The sequence below is a fragment of the Kockovaella imperatae genome (assembly GCF_002102565.1).
Source record: "Kockovaella imperatae strain NRRL Y-17943 chromosome Unknown BD324scaffold_9, whole genome shotgun sequence".
Lineage (NCBI taxonomy): Eukaryota > Fungi > Basidiomycota > Tremellomycetes > Tremellales > Cuniculitremaceae > Kockovaella > Kockovaella imperatae.
Genome location: NW_019028949.1, coordinates 208,146 through 227,504, shown reverse-complemented (window position 1 = coordinate 227,504; position 19,359 = coordinate 208,146). Strand labels below are relative to the sequence as shown.

General features: G+C 51.7%; 8 protein-coding genes across 8 annotated transcripts; 5 read left to right on the top strand and 3 right to left on the bottom strand.

Annotated features, from left to right (window-relative positions):
• Positions 1-74: 74 nt before the first annotated feature.
• On the bottom strand, positions 75-2,735 carry BD324DRAFT_629619 (hypothetical protein). Its single transcript, XM_022016237.1, has 6 exons — positions 1,977-2,735; positions 1,775-1,916; positions 1,586-1,720; positions 830-1,529; positions 468-771; positions 75-397 (listed from the first exon to the last, which is right to left on the bottom strand). Exons 1-6 carry the CDS (start codon positions 2,290-2,292, stop codon positions 312-314), a joined length of 1,683 nt encoding a protein of 560 aa, XP_021870079.1. The 5' UTR covers positions 2,293-2,735; the 3' UTR covers positions 75-311.
• Positions 2,736-3,085: 350 nt separating this feature from the next.
• Positions 3,086-4,932, bottom strand: BD324DRAFT_629616 (kynureninase). Its single transcript, XM_022016236.1, has 5 exons — positions 4,645-4,932; positions 4,359-4,581; positions 4,168-4,317; positions 3,933-4,117; positions 3,086-3,880 (listed from the first exon to the last, which is right to left on the bottom strand). The coding sequence occupies exons 1-5, from the start codon at positions 4,848-4,850 to the stop codon at positions 3,157-3,159; spliced, it is 1,488 nt and encodes a 495-aa protein (XP_021870078.1). The 5' UTR covers positions 4,851-4,932; the 3' UTR covers positions 3,086-3,156.
• Positions 4,933-5,058: 126 nt separating this feature from the next.
• BD324DRAFT_629612 (hypothetical protein) lies at positions 5,059-6,122 on the top strand. The gene is made up of 4 exons (XM_022016235.1): positions 5,059-5,340; positions 5,395-5,495; positions 5,652-5,815; positions 5,899-6,122. Exons 1-4 carry the CDS (start codon positions 5,214-5,216, stop codon positions 6,005-6,007), a joined length of 501 nt encoding a protein of 166 aa, XP_021870077.1. The 5' UTR covers positions 5,059-5,213; the 3' UTR covers positions 6,008-6,122.
• Positions 6,123-6,161: 39 nt separating this feature from the next.
• BD324DRAFT_629608 (Alg9-like mannosyltransferase family-domain-containing protein) lies at positions 6,162-8,429 on the top strand. The gene is made up of 7 exons (XM_022016234.1): positions 6,162-6,515; positions 6,567-6,705; positions 6,784-6,957; positions 7,017-7,247; positions 7,305-7,663; positions 7,718-7,785; positions 7,825-8,429. Exons 1-7 carry the CDS (start codon positions 6,333-6,335, stop codon positions 8,363-8,365), a joined length of 1,695 nt encoding a protein of 564 aa, XP_021870076.1. The 5' UTR covers positions 6,162-6,332; the 3' UTR covers positions 8,366-8,429.
• Positions 8,430-8,444: 15 nt separating this feature from the next.
• BD324DRAFT_602464 (fungal-specific transcription factor domain-domain-containing protein) lies at positions 8,445-11,895 on the top strand. The gene is made up of 16 exons (XM_022013946.1): positions 8,445-8,901; positions 8,975-9,691; positions 9,755-9,880; positions 9,934-10,064; positions 10,116-10,140; positions 10,185-10,268; positions 10,315-10,330; positions 10,378-10,522; positions 10,572-10,664; positions 10,708-10,881; positions 10,917-11,063; positions 11,121-11,203; positions 11,227-11,311; positions 11,363-11,378; positions 11,434-11,557; positions 11,614-11,895. Exons 1-16 carry the CDS (start codon positions 8,593-8,595, stop codon positions 11,658-11,660), a joined length of 2,322 nt encoding a protein of 773 aa, XP_021870075.1. The 5' UTR covers positions 8,445-8,592; the 3' UTR covers positions 11,661-11,895.
• Positions 11,896-11,921: 26 nt separating this feature from the next.
• BD324DRAFT_512417 (DnaJ domain-containing protein) lies at positions 11,922-13,055 on the top strand. Its single transcript, XM_022012966.1, has 4 exons — positions 11,922-12,377; positions 12,417-12,530; positions 12,583-12,704; positions 12,761-13,055. Exons 1-4 carry the CDS (start codon positions 12,082-12,084, stop codon positions 12,979-12,981), a joined length of 753 nt encoding a protein of 250 aa, XP_021870074.1. The 5' UTR covers positions 11,922-12,081; the 3' UTR covers positions 12,982-13,055.
• Positions 13,056-13,523: 468 nt separating this feature from the next.
• On the bottom strand, positions 13,524-17,207 carry BD324DRAFT_629595 (hypothetical protein). Its single transcript, XM_022016233.1, has 8 exons — positions 14,930-17,207; positions 14,638-14,877; positions 14,525-14,600; positions 14,417-14,481; positions 14,360-14,377; positions 14,127-14,309; positions 13,832-14,081; positions 13,524-13,779 (listed from the first exon to the last, which is right to left on the bottom strand). Exons 1-8 carry the CDS (start codon positions 17,018-17,020, stop codon positions 13,616-13,618), a joined length of 3,087 nt encoding a protein of 1,028 aa, XP_021870073.1. The 5' UTR covers positions 17,021-17,207; the 3' UTR covers positions 13,524-13,615.
• Positions 17,208-17,256: 49 nt separating this feature from the next.
• BD324DRAFT_629593 (hypothetical protein) lies at positions 17,257-19,358 on the top strand. The gene is made up of 2 exons (XM_022016232.1): positions 17,257-17,602; positions 17,648-19,358. The coding sequence occupies exons 1-2, from the start codon at positions 17,330-17,332 to the stop codon at positions 19,349-19,351; spliced, it is 1,977 nt and encodes a 658-aa protein (XP_021870072.1). The 5' UTR covers positions 17,257-17,329; the 3' UTR covers positions 19,352-19,358.
• The last annotated feature ends 1 nt before the right edge of the window (position 19,359 follows it).

Below are 19,359 nucleotides of genomic sequence, written 5' to 3'. Positions count from 1 at the left end.
GCGCCCACATGAACATGAGGAGGGACCGTTTGACCCAAGACAGCAAAGCCTCAGCGGATCACACGAGGAAATTGCACTTGATCTCTAACGAGAATGCATCTTGTCTCTAGGGTACGGCAAGTACTGCTGAACATTGTCCGTATGGGGCGGGGATTTGGTGCTATAATAATATACAAAAGTGGAGGTCCGAGCGGTGCTCCGAGTGGTGGATCAGATCTAGCTCTTGAATGAGTCGGTCATTCGAGATTTGTGAATGCAGAACTTGACGACGATCTTTTCTAATGCGTCTTGGGGGCCTTGTGATCCGTGTTTCAAGGTTTGCCGCCCTCTACATCTTTACTTTCGTGCTTCTCGACCAACAATCGCTTGACGATGAGGTCTGCGACGGTTTTGCCATCTGGAAACACAAATCCGTCAGCCCCGTCAACCTTGCGCGAGAAAACATTCGTCATAATTCCCCCACTCACTCAGTGGGATATCGTTGCCTTGGAATCCTTCAGGATACGCGACCTGAGGTAAATCCGGTTCTGTAAATGTCTCCGCATTCCACACTCCGTAGTGCTTGATTCCGAGTGCCCTCGCGGTGAATTCATAGTCTTCTGCGAATCCTCCAGGGAAGAAGAACTCGATGACGGTCGCTCGGGGATTGGCAGCGTTCATCCACAAGAGATGAGATAGACCATTTCCATGAAGGCCAATCATGATGGTCGTTCGGGCCGATAAACGAATCTGCTCTTCTCGAGAAAGCTTGTCCATCGAGACAATGTTGACCTAGAAAGTGCAAACGTCAGACTTTCGTGACAGTTTGGTGTGAAGCCGTCAAGCTCACCTCCCATCCGTACTTTTCTCTCAGCGTTTCAAGTTCTTTGACCAATGCCTGGTGATCCTCCGTTCTCAACATTCGTCGACCCCATTCTTGGCGAGAGACATAGGTGATGACGGGTTTCCCAGCGACAACCTGCTTCTGCTTGGCTTGCTGAGCTTGCTTCTCTTCCAACGCCTCTTCCATAGCCTCTTCCTGCTCTTCCAAAGCTTCAATGTCGATCTCGGTAGATGGATCCGCCTTGGCATTGTCCCCGTAAATCGCATCGATCTGACTCAACTCTGGCTCGAGCGCATCCTCGTTTGAACCGGCGAGCACAAATTCGATGAGGTTTTTGCGTAAAGGTGACCACCAGCCTACACTTCCAGGCAAGGTCATGGCTTCCGCAGCTGTTCTCCAGGTTCTCTGAAATTCGGGACCTCGGAAAGCGGCCGCACGATCCGCAAAGACGACTCGCTCAAAGACGAACGCTCGTGCTGTATCGGCTCGATCGAGGAAATCCTGTTGAAATTCAAACGACATGGAAGGGAAGATGGCCCGAGTGATGAACGAGTTCATCTTGGCGTAATCGTTCCACTTGCCTGCAGCGGTGTGAGGGAACATCATTCGAGCGGGAGGTGGGAGGTGAGTGATACCGGCGGAGGTGATGGTTGGGTCGAGAGAAGCATACGTTCGCCAAAGCCCGACAAGAAGCTCGGCGCAGAAGCTGAAAATGGACGTGATCAGACAACGGTCAAATGCCAAAGCGGCAGGGAAACTCACTGGTAATAGTGGTCGAGGAATTGAGGAGGATCGTTTATGAGCATGGTGGGACCGTCCACGGTGGAGACTGTTGTTCCCCAGAGTTTACGAGCTTCAGAAGGGAAGATGATCCGCATGTCCTTCTCAGTGGGTTCTCTGAAAGAAAAAACCCATGAGATGCTGATGAGACTCAAGAATCCAAGCGCTCACCTCGACTTGATCTCCTCTTCGCCATTCCAGATCTCATTTCCAGTAGAGACCATCATCCGAAGCAAAGGTATGCTCGATGGGTTGTCAGTGACGATGTACCAAGTTCCATTGAAAAGGTAGATCGAGTCAAAGATGGTCCATCCTAGGATGCCATTTGTCAGTCAGACTGCCCATATCGGTGAAAAGACGGGACAGCACTCACCAGGAGCATGGCTCAGAACCTCCGTCCTTACAGGTTCAGGACCATCATCCCATTTGACCCTGGCATCACTGACGCCCTTCGACTTGATACCCGTGTTGCTATCAGCGATCCATTTAGCTTTGGCCGCTGCGTCTTTATGCGCCGAGGCACCGCTTGAACCTCCTCGCCAACCAGACGCTTCATTGTACCTGCTGCCTGAACCTCCCCATGATGAGTCGAATCGGAGTGAAAAGTCGAATTGCAGGAACAGTCCAAGGACGAGGAAACAAGTCAGGACGAGAAAGACATCTCTGCGGGTCGGATGAAATGTTGACATTGTCGATTTCGAGGGGAGCAGAGAAGAAGGGAGGACAGCTTTGACGGGTGAAATGATGGGCAGTGAGCTCTGTGGAGCGAGAGGTCCGAAAGGAATGGAGAAAAAGAGCGACTGATCGCCGTGTGTATCGACGTCTTGCCAAAGAGAGTTGTGCAAGGATCCAGTAGGACAGGGGAATGTGCAGTGCACTGAGTAGAGGCGAGGAGAGGAGAGGAACGGAGCGGTCCCTGCGTGACTGGTGCTGTCAAGGTGATGTCTCTAAGATGGACAATGCGATGCTATGGGCTACAGTGGTTGGAATGCTGTCTCTCCCAGTGGTCGTCGTCGCAAGGGAGTAGGAATGGATGGATGGGGGTGTGTCCCAGACGATGTTAGCAGTGCTAAACAACAATTCTCAGAAGTATAGTAGTAGTTGCAAGATCCACCAAAAAAAACAGAAAAAGTGGGAGTGTGTGCCCAAGTCTCGGGGAGACGGAATTGGGGGGGGTCGGGTCCAGGGCGCGGAATCAAATCTGTGCTAAAAACAAAACAACCCAAAAACCGGGCTTGGAAGGGGGGGGTTTATTAGGCCATTAGAGATCATTAGCATTTCCTGATCTTATCATTATTGACATTGATTATGATTATTACCATGTTGACACTGGGCCCATTCCTCTGCTTCTCTCTCTGGTCGATTGGCGTATCCTGAGACTATCCATCCGATGGGTTATCATCGATGGACTGCCTGGACTCTTGTGGCGCACAGCCTCTATCGGATTTGATCACCATGTGATCCTCAGTCATGCAGATTGGAAGGGCTATATCACTAGTTGCATTTCCGCCGAACAATAACAAACACTGTCGACGAACACGACGTCACACGCATCAACCCTTGTTCACCACATCCACCCCGGTAACATGATGATGATCATCATCCTCCCTGTGGCCCTGATTCTCCCTTCCCATCTCCCAATCCACCTCTGCTTCCAAAGCCTCTTCAAAGATTTGCACAGCTCTCCCCACCTCTTGAAACGTGTTGTATAAAACGACAGGGCTCAATCGAATGACACTAGGTTCTCGTTCGTCTCCCACTAAACCACGTTTGATCATGCGATGAAAGATCCTAGGCATGGATCCCTGACCTGCCCCATCACTCTCACGATGAGGCATAATGAACAAGGAGAGTTGCGTTCCACGCCAAGGGTATTCCGGAGTGATGATCTTGAAACCGACTTTCTGGGCTCCCTTCTCACCCGCAGGTCCAGATGGCAGCGACATATCAGTCTCGACCCGAGCATCGGGTCTGTAGAACTTTGACTGCTTGAGTAGAGATTCCATCGCGCCAGTCAAGAGACGCTGCTTCTCCAACATGTTGGAGAAACCAGCCTTCTCCATCATCTCCAAAGTGGCCAGGACGGGAATAGTGGAGAGCACAGGCGTGCAAGAATGTTGATAGCCTTTCGCACCGGGGGTCGGACGGAATGTTGGCGCCATCTGGAAACGGGTGGCAGATTCATTACCCCACCAACCGGCGAGTCTTCTGTCGCCATCGTCGAGCCCCGTGCGAATGTAGAAGCCTCCAATGCCGGAAGGGCCAGCGTTGAGATATCTGGTCGGTATGGTGTGAGCTCTGGCACTCATTCGCCTCGAATCTAACTCACTTGTATGTGCACCAAACTGCAAAGTCAATGTTCCACTCGTTGAGCTTTGTCTCGACGTTTCCAACGCCATGAGCCATATCCAGACCTATCAAAGCGCCAACCCCGTGCGCTTTGGCAGATATTGGAGGAATGTCGAGCAATTGACCAGTATAGTACTGGACCAGAGGGAGCCAAACGATGGCAATCTGGAAGCTGGTCATCATTGCGCTCAGACGCCTGGAGTTCTCATTCTTACCTCATCCCCGTGCTTTTGGATAGTTTCGATAACATCCTCTGTCCTCAAAATATCCTCGCCCTTTCTCGGCGCCAAAGCAATGATACTGTTATCAATCTGCTCCTGGCTGAGAACTGCCGAATGGATCCGTGGATGAGAGTGGATAGCATACTGCCGGTGTCAACGATGCTCTGCCGTGTTTTCGGACCTACCCAGTCGGACGGGAAACTTCCCTGCTCAATGACAATCCTCCATCTCCGCTTAGTCGGACGGTAGAATGAAGTGAAGAGGTTGTGAATGTTGCTTGTCAATGTCGAAGTATGCGCCACCTCTTCCTCTTTTGCCCCGATAAGAGCTGCTAGGCGAGGAGTGATAGGTGCATCGACATGCTTCCAAGGACGAGAATGAGGATGGGAAAAGTGTCCAGTGACACCGCTGCGGATCAGGTTAACGTCAGCTGAGACTCGTCCAATGTAGGTTTTCGGGCGTTCAACCCACCTCGTCGCCCATACATCCACTTCTTCCATCAACAGCTTCCTTCCCTTCTTGCTCAACAGTCCCAATGAATTACCACAGAAATAGATCGCTTCTCCATCCGAGTCTGCACCACAAGCTCGAGCGGAGGGGATCTCGAATTCCTCACGTGTCCACGCAAGAGAGTCATTTTTGTCCAGCGAGACGAGATCAGGTGGAGAGCTTGACATGTTGAGGTAATGCTATGCGTAGCTATGTCACAACGAAGCCGCAAACGCCAGAATGCCAGAATGCCATTCCAGCAGTCCCAAGTGATCATCGGTCGGCTCGGAACTTGAAAGTCAAGGAACGGAAGTATTTCCACGTGCTGCCTACCTGTCTCCATTTTTGTCGCCCATTGTTCAGGATGATCAGTGTTTGCTAAGTGCATTGTCGAGATGCTCTTATTGTTATTGTCTGGGGTCATTGAGATGAATGTATAAGAACATGGACGTTGGTCTCAATCTTAAATTCTGACCTTCTTCTCTGACTCGTCTGACTTGGGACGAATCGCAATTCAGACTATTTGGAAGCCCTTACATTCCACCCTCACCATGACTTCTCGCGCAACCTTGTCGGGTCTCCTCTCGACGATTGTGGTGTTCCTCCTTCTGATACCTTGCAACGCTCTCGCTTCCGCTGCAAAGCAATTTCACCTCGATCCAGAGCGTCAAGCGTCGAGTGAGTCGTCAAATGTACAGAAAGAATCCGAGCTGAACCCCGGCCGGCGTACAGAATGTTGGGTCCAATGTCATGCTGGCGTGATCGATCAGGTGGAAATTCCAGCGCTGAAGAGCAATGGAGATTCCTATCTCAAGCAGAACTGCGAACTCAAGGTGAATTCACGTGCCTTAATGGTCTTCCTATTCTTTCCTTCCATCGTATATTACTCTCAGTGATGGTCCTCTGTCTCGGGTCAGACTGAACATCATCACCGATGTTCCACCACCACCCACTTCCCCCCATTGCATCTAACTGACTCTTGCCGCCAGGCCTACGAGGAAGCCATGACTCAGTGTTTCGCCCTGTACTGTCAATCCGCGCCTGACGCGGCTTATGCTGCAGAATTCGCTCGGAGAATATGTGAAAAGGCGGGGATCAATGTTGCTTTCGCACTACCAGAGCCATATGTTGAAGCTGCTTCAGCGTACTTTGAGTGAGTCCGCGAATGCCTCCGAACTTTGGGCTTCCTGCGATATTCGCTGGGACACTTGTGACTTGTGCTGATTTTTGCTTCAGATCTCAGGCGTATCTTACGGGAGCTGGAGTCCGACTCACTCAAGATGGATCTACCCCTTTCATCGGACTCGGTCTCGCATTCAGTATCGGTCTTGCAGTCATGGCTTGAGCTCGACACGACGTTCTCATTAGCCTGGTGATGATAATTATATGCCAAATATGTAGGGTGACTGTCTTATGGCTTCTCAGCCAACATCATGTATTCGGGCGCAATGGATTCCTGGCCATAGCAGCACTTGCCCTCCCCAGCGTGCGACTGAGCAGATGTGAATTCCTCATGCCTCGACCGGGTCAACGATTTCACTTATGACATAGTCGGCTCGATCACTTTCGGCCTGGCTGCCGAAAAATAATGATATCCAACAGATGAATTCCCCAGATCTTGGTCGACTGAGCAGCTCAATGGCACGCGCAGCGTGTGGAGAGGTCACCACATGCCGCCTTCCACTAAGCAACTCAGGCGCAAGCTCATCAACGTGTTACCGAATCTCGTGCCCATAGCTGTCTACTCTCTACACGTCTTTCTGGCTCCTTACACCAAGGTCGAAGAATCCTTCACCTTGCACGCGATTCATGATGTCCTAGCTCATGGACTGTCGCCTACCAGGCTTCAACATGTGAGCTGGTCGCTTGACTGGATCTGGTCAGACGCTCACAGCTCATAACAGTGGGACCATGTCGCTTTTCCGGGAGCCGTACCTCGGTCGTTCATGCCTGCCATCCTCATTGGACTCTTGAGCTATCCTCTGGCTGCGCTGAGCATTTCGCTCGGATGGGTTAAGACGAGAGTGGACGTCCAGATACTAGGTAAGAGACCGTATTCCTCGACCCACAGTGGGCAGGACCCGCGAGCACCGGAGAAGGCCCCATTGATATCTCCCACAGTACGCTTGATCCTCGCTGTCGTATCCGCACACTGCTTCAATCACCTCTCCCGCACCCTACGACAGAGATATGGCGCGTCAGTACGTTTATGGTTTGTACTCCTGTCCATGACTCAATTCCATATCCCTTTCTACGCCGGAAGGACCCTGCCGAACTTTATGGCTCTGCCATTCGGTGCGTTCTGGCTACCGCTCTGACAGATTGCGACCTCACGCTCACGGTGCTGATCACAGTCACGCTATCCTTCTCGCTCATACTGAGGTCTGGAATATCGTCTATACCTGCCAAGGTATCCTCCGCGCGAATCCGCAAGTCCATCATCCTTCTGACGGCCACGGCGACTATCATTCGACTCGAGCTAGCCGCGCTCTTACTCCCAATCGTGCTCTCGCTCCTCATGTTTGGCAGGCTCACTCTCGAAACCGCTTTGATCGCCGGCACCGTAGGTGGGATCGGCTCCCTGCGTGAGTTCCTGCCTTCATATCTCGGACGCACACCTGTCCCTGGCTGACTTCGCCTAGTCGTCTGCAGCCCATTTGACCTTATCCTATGGCGCCCCACACTTACGCACCCCGACTTCCCATTTGACTCGTATCTTCAGCTCATTTGGCCAGAAGCCACCAGTCTATGGTACAACCTTTTCCTTGGTAAAGCCTCCGATTGGGGAGAGAGCCCTTGGTGGTATTACCTCGTCAATGCTTTACCGAAAATCAGTCTTTCGAGTCTACCCCTTGCAGGTCTCGGCATGGTCTTGTGGTTCGCTGGAGCTTTGAGACTGATCAAACCTGCAAGAACAATGAGCGGTGCGAAAGATGTCATGGAGTCATTCTTACTAGGAGGCTGTTGTCTTGTACTGGTCATGAGCTGTATAGGACACAAAGTGGGTTCTAGGCTGGTCTTCTTTCCTACGCACAGCTCACACCATGGCACTCAGGAATGGAGATTCGTAGTATACGTAGTACCGATCTTCAACATTGTTGCTGCTTTTACCGCCGACTATTTGTGAATCGAGCAGTAGCTGGCTATCGCTGACAATGACAGGTGGCAATTCCCCTGGCGAAGGCTGCGTCCGCTTGCCCGCGTCGGTCTCGTCGGTCTCGTTTGTCTCAACCTCGCGTTTACCGCCCTATCAACCTATATCAGCGCTTACAATTATCCAGGCGGTCAGGTCTGGCGCATTTTGCATTCTCTTCCGATGTCTGGTTCAAAACCGGTCATCCATTATACCAACTACCCGCTACAGACTGGCGCATCCCTCTTCACATTCACGCATATACCACTCCAATCCAGGGCTCTGCCGCTGACGCAGAATGAGTGGACGTACTCGAAATCCGAGGATCAGCATCTTGAAACTCCCTCAGGTGCATTGAGTGCAGGCTTGGACTATGTAGTGTTGGATGCCAACCTTTACTCAAGCTGGGAGGACACGCGTGATTGGCATGTTGTCGGCACGGTGCAAGGTTTGGGAAAGTGGCGCCGCATCGGCAAATGGATGCTGGGCATGGATAAGGAGATCAAAATCTATGTGATGGGTAGGGCTGATGGAGATGTGAGAGGGGCCGGGGGTATCATAGAAGTCTAGACTGTATCGTGATCTCCCTGCATCTCTCTAGTCCCTATTTCTGCCTCCGGGTCCATCTGTATCAACCTACATTGACTTTCGGCATTCTCGGCGATTTCGTCCGCCGCATCAACTCCACGAATCTGCCGATTATCTGTCGCGCACTTTACTCATGTCTGCAGACCCGGCCCGGTAGAGGATCAGAGGGACGAAGACCTAAGGGGGCGCTTGTGACTGAGAGTCAGGAGATGTCTACATCACCACGTCTCAGGCCGGTTGACGGCAGTGACCGAACTATCGCTCGGACAGATGCAACGGAGCATCGAAGACTTGGCAACGATATTACTGCCGGACCCTCTAAACGTCGGCAGTCCTCACCTCACGCATTCAAACTATCCTCTTCGGTCCCTGAATCTCAACATGAAGCGTTCACTGAGCTTTTGCGCAAACGACAACCCCCATCATGCGATGCGTGCCGGACGAGAAAGTTGAAGTGCTCCGGTAGACCGTCAGTGATTGAACTCGGTTCAGGAGCCATCGCAACGAAACCATGTGAGGTGCGTCCAAAGTAATCACGCAGGGACGCTCGAAACAATTCAGTCTGACGCTCCTCATCCCATTCACTCACAGAATTGCAAAGAATGGTCTTTGGATTGTTCATATCTCTATCAGCGGAAACGTCGAGGTAGGAAGAATCGAGTGGTCGAGCGGCTAGTACAAGAGCAACGGAGTGGCAGCCGGATCGGCTCAGGTGGATCTCGTGGCATACAGGAGGATCACTTTTCCGAGAACGAAGGGGAGGTAGGGGATGAGCATGACTCACTCTACGCCCAATCACACACAAGGGGCCAGGATCGTTCCTCTCGATTCATGAACGGTCCGCAAGCATCTCGCAGATCCTCCTCTCCTGTCAGGATCCCTGGAGATCATCACGATCATCCTCGACCTCCTCAACCTCAACCTCCATTCTCTACCGTCCCTCCGCCTCCATTCTGGACTTCACCAAATGAGTCGACTCCGTCAAACGGACGGCCCGATTCAGCGGTTCAGGGGGGCCAGTCTTCACATGCGGCTCCGCCTTTCCAGGCCAATCCCGGTGATCCGTTCGCGGCCTATCCTCAGCAGTATCCCGCCAGTCATATAGATCTGCCTGGACCGTCAGCATTTGTTCAGCCCGGTGATCTACACGCTCACGGTCCATTGCCTGATGCTCCCACATACGGTCAATCAAGCCAAGATCGAGGCCCTTCCTATGCTCTGGCTGAACCTATGCCAATTGTGTACAGTATCGAAGCTGTCCTTCCTAGGGAATTGGCAATGAGCATCATCGACAGATACTTTGAGCATGTGAGAAAGGCTCGACCGCTTACTGCCAACAAGCTAGATCCACGTGCTGACCAGGAACCCAAGGTGTATTGCATCATACCGGTCATTCATCGTCCATCATTCTCGGCGGACTTGACTTTACGTGAGGAAGAGCGTCGACCAATGCTTTTGGCAACGGTCTTCGCGATCGTGGCTTTGACATTGCTTCATGTAAGTGAAGAGCGGTGAAGGCCAAAAGCCCCGCGACATCTGACACCTTCTAGATCCCCCGAGCCTTTTTTCCTTCACTCTCTGGTGAAGGAGTTCGCAAGTTGTCCAGCTCGTGCCTCCGAGCCGCAAATTCGATAGTCAGAAAGGAGATGAATGTTTTGACCGTGGACTTGATATGTATTAAGTGAGTTCCTCATCCGAATGGTCTTTGAGAGTGACACCTGACATTGTGCAGATATTTCACCTTTGTCATTCACAATGTGCGTAGAATACACTTCAAGGCTCAGCACCTGATGTGCCTCAGATAAATGGTGCGACTGGTCTCGAAGCTGCCGTTTGGGGAGAGGCCATCAGCCTAGCTATCAGCCTGGGATTGCACAGGGAGGACGTGAGTGCCTCTCCTGGGCAATTGTGAGCTGACTCTAAATTCCCAGTCATATCGAGGACTGAGTAAGTTTCTGGGGAGGATGTTCGTCTCAGGAATGCTTACTATCCAGATCCGATCGAGACTGAGCGTAGAAGACGAGTCTGGTTTCTCATCTTCAACGCCGATAAGTTTGAAGCTGTCTTCCGCGCGAGACCAATCTTGCTTCGACCGGATGAGTTCGTTGGCCCAGAGTCGACTGACATGCCGGCTGAACTGTGAGCTACTCGAGAATCATTGTTATCCTTTGATACATACCTCTTGCAGAGAAGACAAGGCCATCAGCGTTCACGGTTATCTTCCGTCATCCGCCGCTGTGCCACTGATTGTGGGCTTCAACATCCTTACTCGCCTTGTAACGTGAGTGGCAAGTCTGTCATCGTGTAGAGCTCAAATCTGGCAGCCTCATCGGAGACCTCCTGATCCGCGAACGAGACGTCAGGAGGCAGCCGCCCCGCGATCCAGAATCAGTCCTCACTTCGTTGCGAGAAGTCCGTAAATTACAGTCCAGGGTCAAGGCCATAGCCGATACCCTACCCGTACCGTTCAAGCTGGACATCTTCAATCCTCTGGATCTGTAAGTTGATTGTCAGTGTACTGCTGACCTCTGAGCCCCGCACCTGGATGGGAGGACATTATGCGGAATCAACTCGATCTTTTCTACCAAGATCCAATGGCGAGTGAGACCGCAAAAGACGGGTACTTGGTGATGCGGGCGAACATACACGTCACCTTGGCCATGACTCGTCTGAGAATCATGTGAGTGAATGCATCGGGCGTAAGGACTCTTGTGAAAGCTGATTTGAAATCCGCCAGCTTGCACAGAGATGATCTGTTGAATCTGGCTGGACCTATTGGAACGCCCAGTAGAAATGGCAAGTCCTTCGACGAACAGCTCGGTCAGCTTGACTTACATGGACAGCCGCCGAGTTGGTCGCTGCGGACCTGGGCGAGAGCCAAGACTGGAGGCTAGGTGTATATCAAGATCTGTTCAATGCTGTTCATGGGTAAATACCTATTTTGATCCATTTTCCCAATTGATCTAAAGCCTCGCTCAGGTTACCCATTCAAGCTGTAAATACTAGTGTTCAAGTCTGAAAGGCCCACTGACCCTGTATACCGTCACTAGCTTGCCGCCAATGGTCCATCATTGGTCAATAAGATCCGTGTTGTCGCTGTCACTTTGATCGATGCCCTACCAGCTCAAGATTACGGTGATATTCAAGTTCAAGGGATCGCCGCATATCTGTTGGGTCAGTGCCTGCGCCATGTGTCCATGCTGGAGATATGTTGACTCACCACCTCACAGACTTTCTCAACATTATGACGAGCATTGAAAGCGAGTTCAATGACTGATCAACGGGTCACAGGAGTCGTGAAAGGGACGCAGGCTAGATTCAATCGGCAGGGGAATTGTGGCGAGATCATATCCAAGTTGAACACCATGCAGCGCCACGGCGAAGTGTTCAAGAACTTGCAAGTGCTTATGGGGTATGCTGCGTATCGCTATATACTTCCTCAATGGCTTGCTTCTCCTCGCTTCTCACTGCTAGACGGTGCAAGTGGCGAGGAAATGAATGCTCTGACCGCCACATAAGAGTTCGTTGATCACCACGAGCCGCATTTCGCGATTCTGGTCAGCGAGCAGACTGTTGCTTCCCATTAGGCCCTTCGATGCTCTCCAACGGTCTTGCGAGATAACGCAAGCTCCTCGACGTGCGTGATAATAGCTGAACACGTCAAAAGTCGGGGAGCTTGTTCGAGTCGCTGACACTGCATGCTCATGTCGTCCTTCATCACACCGTTGCTCTGGGCATTCGTTCCTTCTTACCTCACAAGCCAAGCTCTACCCATTCTATCGACATACCTACCTGGTGTTTTCCCTCCTTCGTCCCCTGGATCTCCTGCATATGCACGCAACTACCGAGTGACCTTCACACTCTTTGTTTGTGGATACCTGGTCTGGTCCTTCTTCAACAGTGGAGGTGTCAAGCCCGATCAGAATTGGTACACTCTGTTAGCTGTCTCCAGGGATGCAGAGGATGAACGGCTCAAGACAGCTTTCCGAACATTGTGAGTGAGGACCATGCAGGTATCTCTGACCAAAATCAGATCTCGAACTTATCATCCTGATCGAGCTGGAGGCGGAGATGAAAGCCGATTCATTCTGATTCGTCAAGCGTATGAAACCTTGTCGGATCCAATCAAGCGATACGCTTACGACCGGTGAGTGATACTCTAGACGATTCAGAGTCGGGGCTGACTCAGAAATGGGCAGCTTTGGACCCGATATCGTCCTCTGGAAAGAGTGCAAAACCGTCAAAGACTTTATCTACGCGGGCATCGTAAGGTCCGTAGGTTTCTACATCTTTTCTGGAGGTGTCATGGTTCTCATCACAGGTCAGTCAAATAATGGATGAGCCGGGTCACCTCTTGGCTGACACAAGTACCTCTAGTCATTGGGAGAGTCCAGCAGACCAGCTATGTTAGATTGTCTACGAGCTCACGAGATGGCCACGCTGACGGATCCCTCAAAGTGGAACAAGAATCTCTTCGCTATGCTTCTCTTCCTCGAGCTTTACCTCATCTTGTCCCCAACACCAGCTATAGCACCTATCCTTTCGCGCTTCACTGTACTCGGTCGACCGCAGTTCGCTCAAGTCGAACTGGCTCATAGACTATGGGCGAGCTTGAGCATAGCCATCAACCAATTGGCAGGCGTATGGGCTCCTCAAGAAGTTTCTGATGAAATTGCTTGGAACAAGGTATCGAGGCTGATTCAAGAGCTCGATGCGGAAGGTCTGTTGTTCGTTCCTAAAGCAAAGGTAAAATCTGAAACACCTGGCTCAGCTGCGGCTCATTTCCAAAGCGAAATCGTACCCCTCATGGTCAAGTCGGGTCATCCTGTCGAGGTCCAAGCTGCTATACAGCAAGGCATGGAGCAGAGTAGGTGGTCGAGCGGGGTCCTGGATTAGAATCTGCTGACGTGTTGGTCCAGTCCTTGTCGATCGCACAATATCGAGTCATCCCGTGGTCAAAGATGCATGGCAGGCCGCTGTCGCTTCGGCATCAGCCACTGCGGCACCAGGGACTCCCAGTCGGTTCAACGTTCCTCCGGGCCTAAGCGAGCTCGAGGTGGCTCGTAGGATACCACTGCCTCCCTCACCACGGTTGCAACCTAGACAATGAGTATTCATGCCAATATGACAATATAGTATAAAGGATGCTTGCATCTAATATATACGAGTAGACTCGCCTCGCTCGCCGCGATGATGAATCTCTAGCAAGCACCCGCGAGCCGATGCGCCCTATCAGGCCAACTTCGACGTTGACTTCTTCCTCTTTGGACAATCGCATAGCGTCTCCGAGAGCTTCTCCGCCTGCAGACGCTTCACAGCGACATCACAGGCTTTACGTGTCGCAATGACCGGCGTCTCTGCGAGCCCCTGGCTAATCCTTTGCCCATGCATAGTGACTGATTGTGTTGATCAGTAAAGTCCGAGAGATTCTGTAAGAAGAGGACTCACCGATCACCTCACACGGGTCCACATCGAACTTTCGTCCGATGTCCTCAATCGCCCATTTGCGGCATCCTCTTGCCGCAAGGAGCTCGTTGAGCGCGACTTTGGGATGCCAAAAGTGGTCATTGGGACCGATACAGTATCGATCCAGAAACGGCATGATATGTGTTTCATATACCGCTCGCACGACCAAGACGTTCCAATTTGCGTCTAAAAGGATAGCACCGAGGAGAGCATTCACTACTTCACCAAGGTACTAGGAAAGTTTCAGCGGTCATCTAGCAGGAATAAGGTCACCTACGTGTTGAGAAGGAATCTCTTTCCAGAATTCCCATCGTTCTTTTGGCTCAGGTTTCTGGTCCGCTATCCTTTGACCTCGGCGGATATTGCGCTTGAAGTCCTGCAGATTAGGCAAAACATCCATCGGGACATCTGTCAGGAGATCCAATAGGCCGGATGACGCGGCGAGAGCAGCTAGACATGACTACGACGGGGATAAGGGGTGGCTGGGGCTATCTTGAGCAAAAGACTCACATCTCCGTGTCGAGAATGCTTAAATAGTTCAGCGATGATCCATTTCAGCACGCTCACCCTCATGTTGCTCAGAGACCCTGACAGTAAGGTAGTATTTCTGTGAAACAAATCTTCGACGATGACTGACGAAACAGTCAAACCATCGTGCTGTCGTTGATCACTCACAATAGTCCAGAATGGCATCTCCAATGGTTTTGTACCGTTGAAACGCTGACCGCCTAGTCCGGTCATGACTCATACTCTGTCTCCGTCAGTTCGAGATGATGCACCGAACTCACGAGAGCATCACGGCCCCGTTGAGGTGTACGAAACGCGTGTCCCATGACTATCAACGGCACTGACGGCAATGATGACCGGAATGAGGCCGAGTCTAAGGCTCTCAAATCGGACCAGCGACTGAAACCTGGCATTTCCAGTTTCATCTTGTGCGCGACGTGGATGCAACGATCCAATCTCTGATGAGCGGGAGCTGATTCATGGGCAGCTCCAATAAGAGCCTCAACGACGTCCGCCACGGTCTAATGGATATGTTAAGCTGTTTTCAAGGCGCAAAGACGATGGAAAACCTACTTTATCGCCCAACGTGTGCTTTTCCTCCGATCTGGCCGGTTTCTCAGCTGGTAGACGAATGACTGTCCATCCTGATGGAACCCAATCCTTGGCTCTTATCCTCGATGTCCGGATATACGGTGGTATTCCGCTCTGCACAGCCCTATCGTATAGTCTACGATTCGACCCCATAACCTGTCGCTCCGCATGCAATGTCTCCCACTCGGGACCAGTATCTGGCACTGTTTGCAATAGGTACACCGCGGTGAGCAACTTGAGTATTACATCGCCGAGGAATTCTAGCCGTTGGTAGCTCTTCTCTGGTGCCAAGCCATGTGACATGGGGGCAGAGAGAGCAGTTAGGGCTAGATCCAAGTCGATCAACCTTTCGAAAGGCCCTTCGGCCAATTGCTGAGCTATCATGAGGTTGTCCAAAGCATTCATGAAAGCCGGGATCACAGAAGTTGCCCGCGAGACACTGGCTGAGATGCAGTGTTTCGCAGTCAATTCGGGGATGAGAAACTTGATCTGAGGAGGAAAGGCAACAGAAGCGACGATACCTCCCATCTTACAGGGATGTAGAGCCTCAACTTCAAGTAGAGGTTGGTCGGGGTATTCGAGTGGAGGAGGAGCGACGATCTGTTCGGATAAAGCTGTCTCGCCGTTGCCACCTGGCAATGGGGTAGAGGGAGTCAAGTCGGATCGAATGGCTCTGATGGCGGAGCGTTTGGTGAACTCCACGTGTGTGGTTGTGAGACTGTCTGACATCTCGGCTGCCAGGTCATGCGGGTCGTAACACGTCAAAGGGGTCCAATTCGATTCGGCTCCCCTTATGACTTCGTCCCAGTCTAGGATAGTCGGGTCGACCGAATCTGAGATCAAGGCTGGGGCAGCATCCAGTTTGAGGGGAATGAATAGCCACTTTGCCATGGTCAGATCCAAATGAACGTTCTTATGCACGTGTGAGCGCACTAATCGCTCGGTGTACCGCCTCATAGTCTCGAGCATCGCAGAGTCCTTGATTTCAAGCAGGCCTCCCTTTCTCAGCTGGACATTGGCATCGACTGAGATTCCCTCCCGCCCCACCTTTGGCATGCCAATGTCAATATAGCGTGAGCCACCTTCCGGTAAGATAGGCAGAGGCTTCGTTGTAAGGAAACACATTGTACGGCAGGTTGAGTTGACCGCGTCGAATGGAGATTCGAGAATGGTCTTGAAGAAGGTGGCGTGGATATTGTCGCAGGAGAATGGGGGGCACGACGTCCAGAATGCAGCATCTGTCAGATGCTCGTACTCATCCGTCCCAGGCATCCCGTTTGAACGCAACTTCTGAGGTGGCAGCCCATTATTGACAGCTTCTTTGAAATTATGAATCCTATCCTTTGACGTTCTACCGTCTTCCGGGGCAGGCGATCCCAACGGCGACGCCAAGCGGGATTCTATGGCTGCCGCTATCCTGTCGTACCTCGCGTCTTTTCGAGACTCTTTCGGAACGACGGATCTTGGTTTAGGTTGCAAGTTCTGATCCACTTCCCCCATGTTGATCAAGGTCTTGACCAACTCGAATGACACATGCTTCTTGGCCGAATCTTTGGACCTGTGAGCGGGAGACGACATGGATTTTAATGGGCATCCGGGCGGTAGAGACAATGTGCATCGGAACAAGGAATCTGGAGGAGGCTGATTGAGATGTTGAGGTGCTCCCTGATTCATAGGCTTCTTCTTGCGCTTTGGCGGGCCGGGCATAGGTACGATCTCGTACGTTGTTTCTTGGCGGAATACAGACGGATCCTTGCCGTATGAATTGATATATCGACTAAGGACATGGCCGGCAGATTGGGCAGTCAAAGTCGACCCAGTCGACGTGACGTACTTGAGCTCGTCCAACGCTGCCATGCCACTTAGATCATTAACGTTCACCTGTCGATCGTTTAGTCTCTTCTCGTCGTGTGACAATGATGGTTCGGGAAGGGTTGACGATTGGTGGTCGTGTCGAGTCCGCTTAACATGAGACTGTGTAGGTGACGAGGCCGATACCACTGCATGTCGTCTTCGCTTGCGCTTGCGATTGGGTACTATACTAGACAATCCCTGTGCTGTTTCCTCTCCCATCCAGCATATGCTTAAGCGAAGCCTTGGATTCCCCACACAGTCATGGACAATGAGCGTCGGATGGTGATTGACGCGGAAGGAAGGCGATTGTCCTTACAGATGGCCCTTACTGGGACTCTACGCGCAGACTCAGCACAGGCGCGCACAGTAGGGTGTCATACCTCGATGTGTAGGTCACAAAAGTAAAAGACTCGAAACCAAATCAGACTTTTCTTTTCGGAAATTTCAAACTCGGACTTCGCTCGACATTTGACCTGACACCAGTACTAATCGCAATGATACCATGATGATTGGAGCTCGCTCAATCGAATGTCATACACATATCAGAGCCGTGGAGCAGCGCTTCAGCATGCTCTAACGCTGACCCTGCGCCGACAATACACTTGTCTTCCGGCAGAGCCTCGAAATGTGTTGTCTTCCTCTAGGGGGGCAGGTTCCAGCCAGGAAGCGAGCAAGTCTCCTCAGAGGACGTATTCTGGCTTTGAACCGATCATCAGGAGACCTCATGAGGCCGGGTCAGGTACTCTGTCCGGATCGCTGGAAATGAAAGGCGAAGTTTTCCGGCCTCGCCAAGCGGATCCTGTAAGTCCAGCCTGATCAGCGATCACAGAGCTTAGGCTGGATCAGGTCACCGACCACTTACAAGACTCAGACTCCGCTCGGTCGATCCAATTCAAGTCCATGAGGCTAGATCTAGGCTCAGAAGCGCCCTCAGACGAAGACTTTCCTGATCTCATTACCTCTACATCCACAGGTTTACCCTCCAACGGTGATACGGACCGACGTTTAGCAGAGATCGATCATCTTGATATTACTCGTTTTCAGCCTTCGCATTGGCGTATCCGAAAAGGACATAGTCGGCTCCGCCTCATATTGGAGTTCTTCAGGAAGCTTCCCACCGACACAAATGGTCTTGTGCGAGTCAAGGCACAATTGGAACGGCTTGTGGACGGCCTGACTCATTCAGCCGTACCGGAAGGGGTGAAACCAGGGATCGACCCAAGCTTTTGGGGGAGGAAGACAACGTACTATCATCGGACGATCAGGGAAATCTCAGCATTGTATTTGGAAGTCCTCCAACGACTATCAGCCGAACACGGGGTCCGGGCAGTCCCCTCCTGTATTCATTACTTCACCCCCTTCATAATCTCCCTCATCAAGCGACCACGTTTGAGGCCTTTCAAAGGCTTGCCAAATAGGTGGGCTTCTATGAGACTGGAACAGCTTCTCAGCCGCATCATGGGCCTCGGACTTAATTTGACTTCCTACCAAATGACCCTAATCGCCTATCCCATGGCGAATTTCCAGGAGCTCAGAACTTCAACGGTCAAGGAAAATAGGCGCGACCCACATGTTTCCCAAGCACGCCAGAATCTGCACGAGGCTCGTTACCTTCAATCCTGGGACAAGCGTCGAGAAACCCTGCGAGTCATGAGCCAGGGGTCTTTGAGCTATGACTTAGTCATGCAATTGCGAGCAGAGGTGATCATGAGCGTCTTGAAGGATATGGGCGGTCTAGGACATAGCTTCATCACGTCCCGCCCGCGACTGGTGCAGGAGTTCAAATTATGGAAGGGCATGCGAAATGACGAATATGCAAATTGGATCAGCGCACTGGAGAGGCCAGACGAGCAGGATGATCATGATCAGCCCGAACCTCTTAGTCAATGGACTTTTCGTGCCGCCATGCTTCGAGTCGTACTCGAAGACCGTCTCCTTCCAAAAAGGATGTTCTCGGTCACAGGCTCGGATGGTCGGCAAGAAATCTCACTCGCGCCCGAACAACTCCTAAAACGGATGATACAAGAATACAACAGGCCCACACAAGTCAGAGATTCGGATAGTGTCAAGCCAATACTTTATCTGCGGGGGGCAATATACTCCATCCGGAATCGCCACTACATGGCTCGCAGACCGGGAAGCCTGGTCAAGACTGTCCTTTTGCTCGCTGATCCGGCGATACAATGCCCTCCTTTGCCAGGAAAGATCTTCGAATCGTTTCTCACTACTTGCCATGTCGATACCCAATTCGTCAGAATGCTAGTCGCGCTCTGCAGATTGCCTGCACCGACTTCTCCTGTCCGACCTCACCCAGTACAGCTCCGGCGTCTGTCTAAACTGGCTGGCGTTTCCGATTCCAATGGTGCCCGTGTCCGATTTCACCCGCGTTTCGACAATGAAATAAGAGCTGCCTTTCAAGGAGGCGGCTGGACTGCTGTGTGGAAATTTGCCATGGAGAGATGGGGCCATGAAGGGCCAAAGGATCACCTCGAGGCAGATGGCGGCCAAATAATATCAGACAATCCCCAGCCGGTCGCCAGACTCTGGTGATCTTGGAT

What these genes read in the sequence shown, in the direction of transcription:
- BD324DRAFT_512417 (XM_022012966.1), top strand. Translation starts at nt 12,082, where the DNA reads ATGCTCATGTCGTCCTTCATCACACCGTTGCTCTGGGCATTCGTTCCT. An exon ending in AAGACAGCTTTCCGAACATT is followed by an intron (nt 12,378 to 12,416) that starts GTGAGTGAGGAC and finishes GACCAAAATCAG; the next exon opens with ATCTCGAACTTATCATCCTG. An exon ending in TGTCATGGTTCTCATCACAG is followed by an intron (nt 12,705 to 12,760) that starts GTCAGTCAAATA and finishes AAGTACCTCTAG; the next exon opens with TCATTGGGAGAGTCCAGCAG.
- BD324DRAFT_629593 (XM_022016232.1), top strand. Translation starts at nt 17,330, where the DNA reads ATGTCATACACATATCAGAGCCGTGGAGCAGCGCTTCAGCATGCTCTA. An exon ending in GGCCTCGCCAAGCGGATCCT is followed by an intron (nt 17,603 to 17,647) that starts GTAAGTCCAGCC and finishes AGGCTGGATCAG; the next exon opens with GTCACCGACCACTTACAAGA.
- BD324DRAFT_629619 (XM_022016237.1), bottom strand. Translation starts at nt 2,292, where the DNA reads ATGTCAACATTTCATCCGACCCGCAGAGATGTCTTTCTCGTCCTGACT. An exon ending in GGTTCTGAGCCATGCTCCTG is followed by an intron (nt 1,917 to 1,976) that starts GTGAGTGCTGTC and finishes ATGGCATCCTAG; the next exon opens with GATGGACCATCTTTGACTCG. An exon ending in TTCCTCGACCACTATTACCA is followed by an intron (nt 1,530 to 1,585) that starts GTGAGTTTCCCT and finishes GTCCATTTTCAG; the next exon opens with CTTCTGCGCCGAGCTTCTTG.
- BD324DRAFT_602464 (XM_022013946.1), top strand. Translation starts at nt 8,593, where the DNA reads ATGTCTACATCACCACGTCTCAGGCCGGTTGACGGCAGTGACCGAACT. An exon ending in ACTGACATGCCGGCTGAACT is followed by an intron (nt 10,523 to 10,571) that starts GTGAGCTACTCG and finishes TACCTCTTGCAG; the next exon opens with AGAAGACAAGGCCATCAGCG. An exon ending in ATCCTTACTCGCCTTGTAAC is followed by an intron (nt 10,665 to 10,707) that starts GTGAGTGGCAAG and finishes CAAATCTGGCAG; the next exon opens with CCTCATCGGAGACCTCCTGA.
- BD324DRAFT_629612 (XM_022016235.1), top strand. Translation starts at nt 5,214, where the DNA reads ATGACTTCTCGCGCAACCTTGTCGGGTCTCCTCTCGACGATTGTGGTG. An exon ending in AGCAGAACTGCGAACTCAAG is followed by an intron (nt 5,496 to 5,651) that starts GTGAATTCACGT and finishes TCTTGCCGCCAG; the next exon opens with GCCTACGAGGAAGCCATGAC. An exon ending in GCTGCTTCAGCGTACTTTGA is followed by an intron (nt 5,816 to 5,898) that starts GTGAGTCCGCGA and finishes TTTTTGCTTCAG; the next exon opens with ATCTCAGGCGTATCTTACGG.
- BD324DRAFT_629608 (XM_022016234.1), top strand. Translation starts at nt 6,333, where the DNA reads ATGCCGCCTTCCACTAAGCAACTCAGGCGCAAGCTCATCAACGTGTTA. An exon ending in AGTGGACGTCCAGATACTAG is followed by an intron (nt 6,706 to 6,783) that starts GTAAGAGACCGT and finishes TATCTCCCACAG; the next exon opens with TACGCTTGATCCTCGCTGTC. An exon ending in CTTTATGGCTCTGCCATTCG is followed by an intron (nt 6,958 to 7,016) that starts GTGCGTTCTGGC and finishes TGCTGATCACAG; the next exon opens with TCACGCTATCCTTCTCGCTC.
- BD324DRAFT_629616 (XM_022016236.1), bottom strand. Translation starts at nt 4,850, where the DNA reads ATGTCAAGCTCTCCACCTGATCTCGTCTCGCTGGACAAAAATGACTCT. An exon ending in GAAGTTTCCCGTCCGACTGG is followed by an intron (nt 4,318 to 4,358) that starts GTAGGTCCGAAA and finishes TGACACCGGCAG; the next exon opens with TATGCTATCCACTCTCATCC. An exon ending in GCAGTTTGGTGCACATACAA is followed by an intron (nt 3,881 to 3,932) that starts GTGAGTTAGATT and finishes CATACCGACCAG; the next exon opens with ATATCTCAACGCTGGCCCTT.
- BD324DRAFT_629595 (XM_022016233.1), bottom strand. Translation starts at nt 17,020, where the DNA reads ATGGGAGAGGAAACAGCACAGGGATTGTCTAGTATAGTACCCAATCGC. An exon ending in AGCACACGTTGGGCGATAAA is followed by an intron (nt 14,878 to 14,929) that starts GTAGGTTTTCCA and finishes CATATCCATTAG; the next exon opens with ACCGTGGCGGACGTCGTTGA. An exon ending in GGACCCGTGTGAGGTGATCG is followed by an intron (nt 13,780 to 13,831) that starts GTGAGTCCTCTT and finishes CAACACAATCAG; the next exon opens with TCACTATGCATGGGCAAAGG.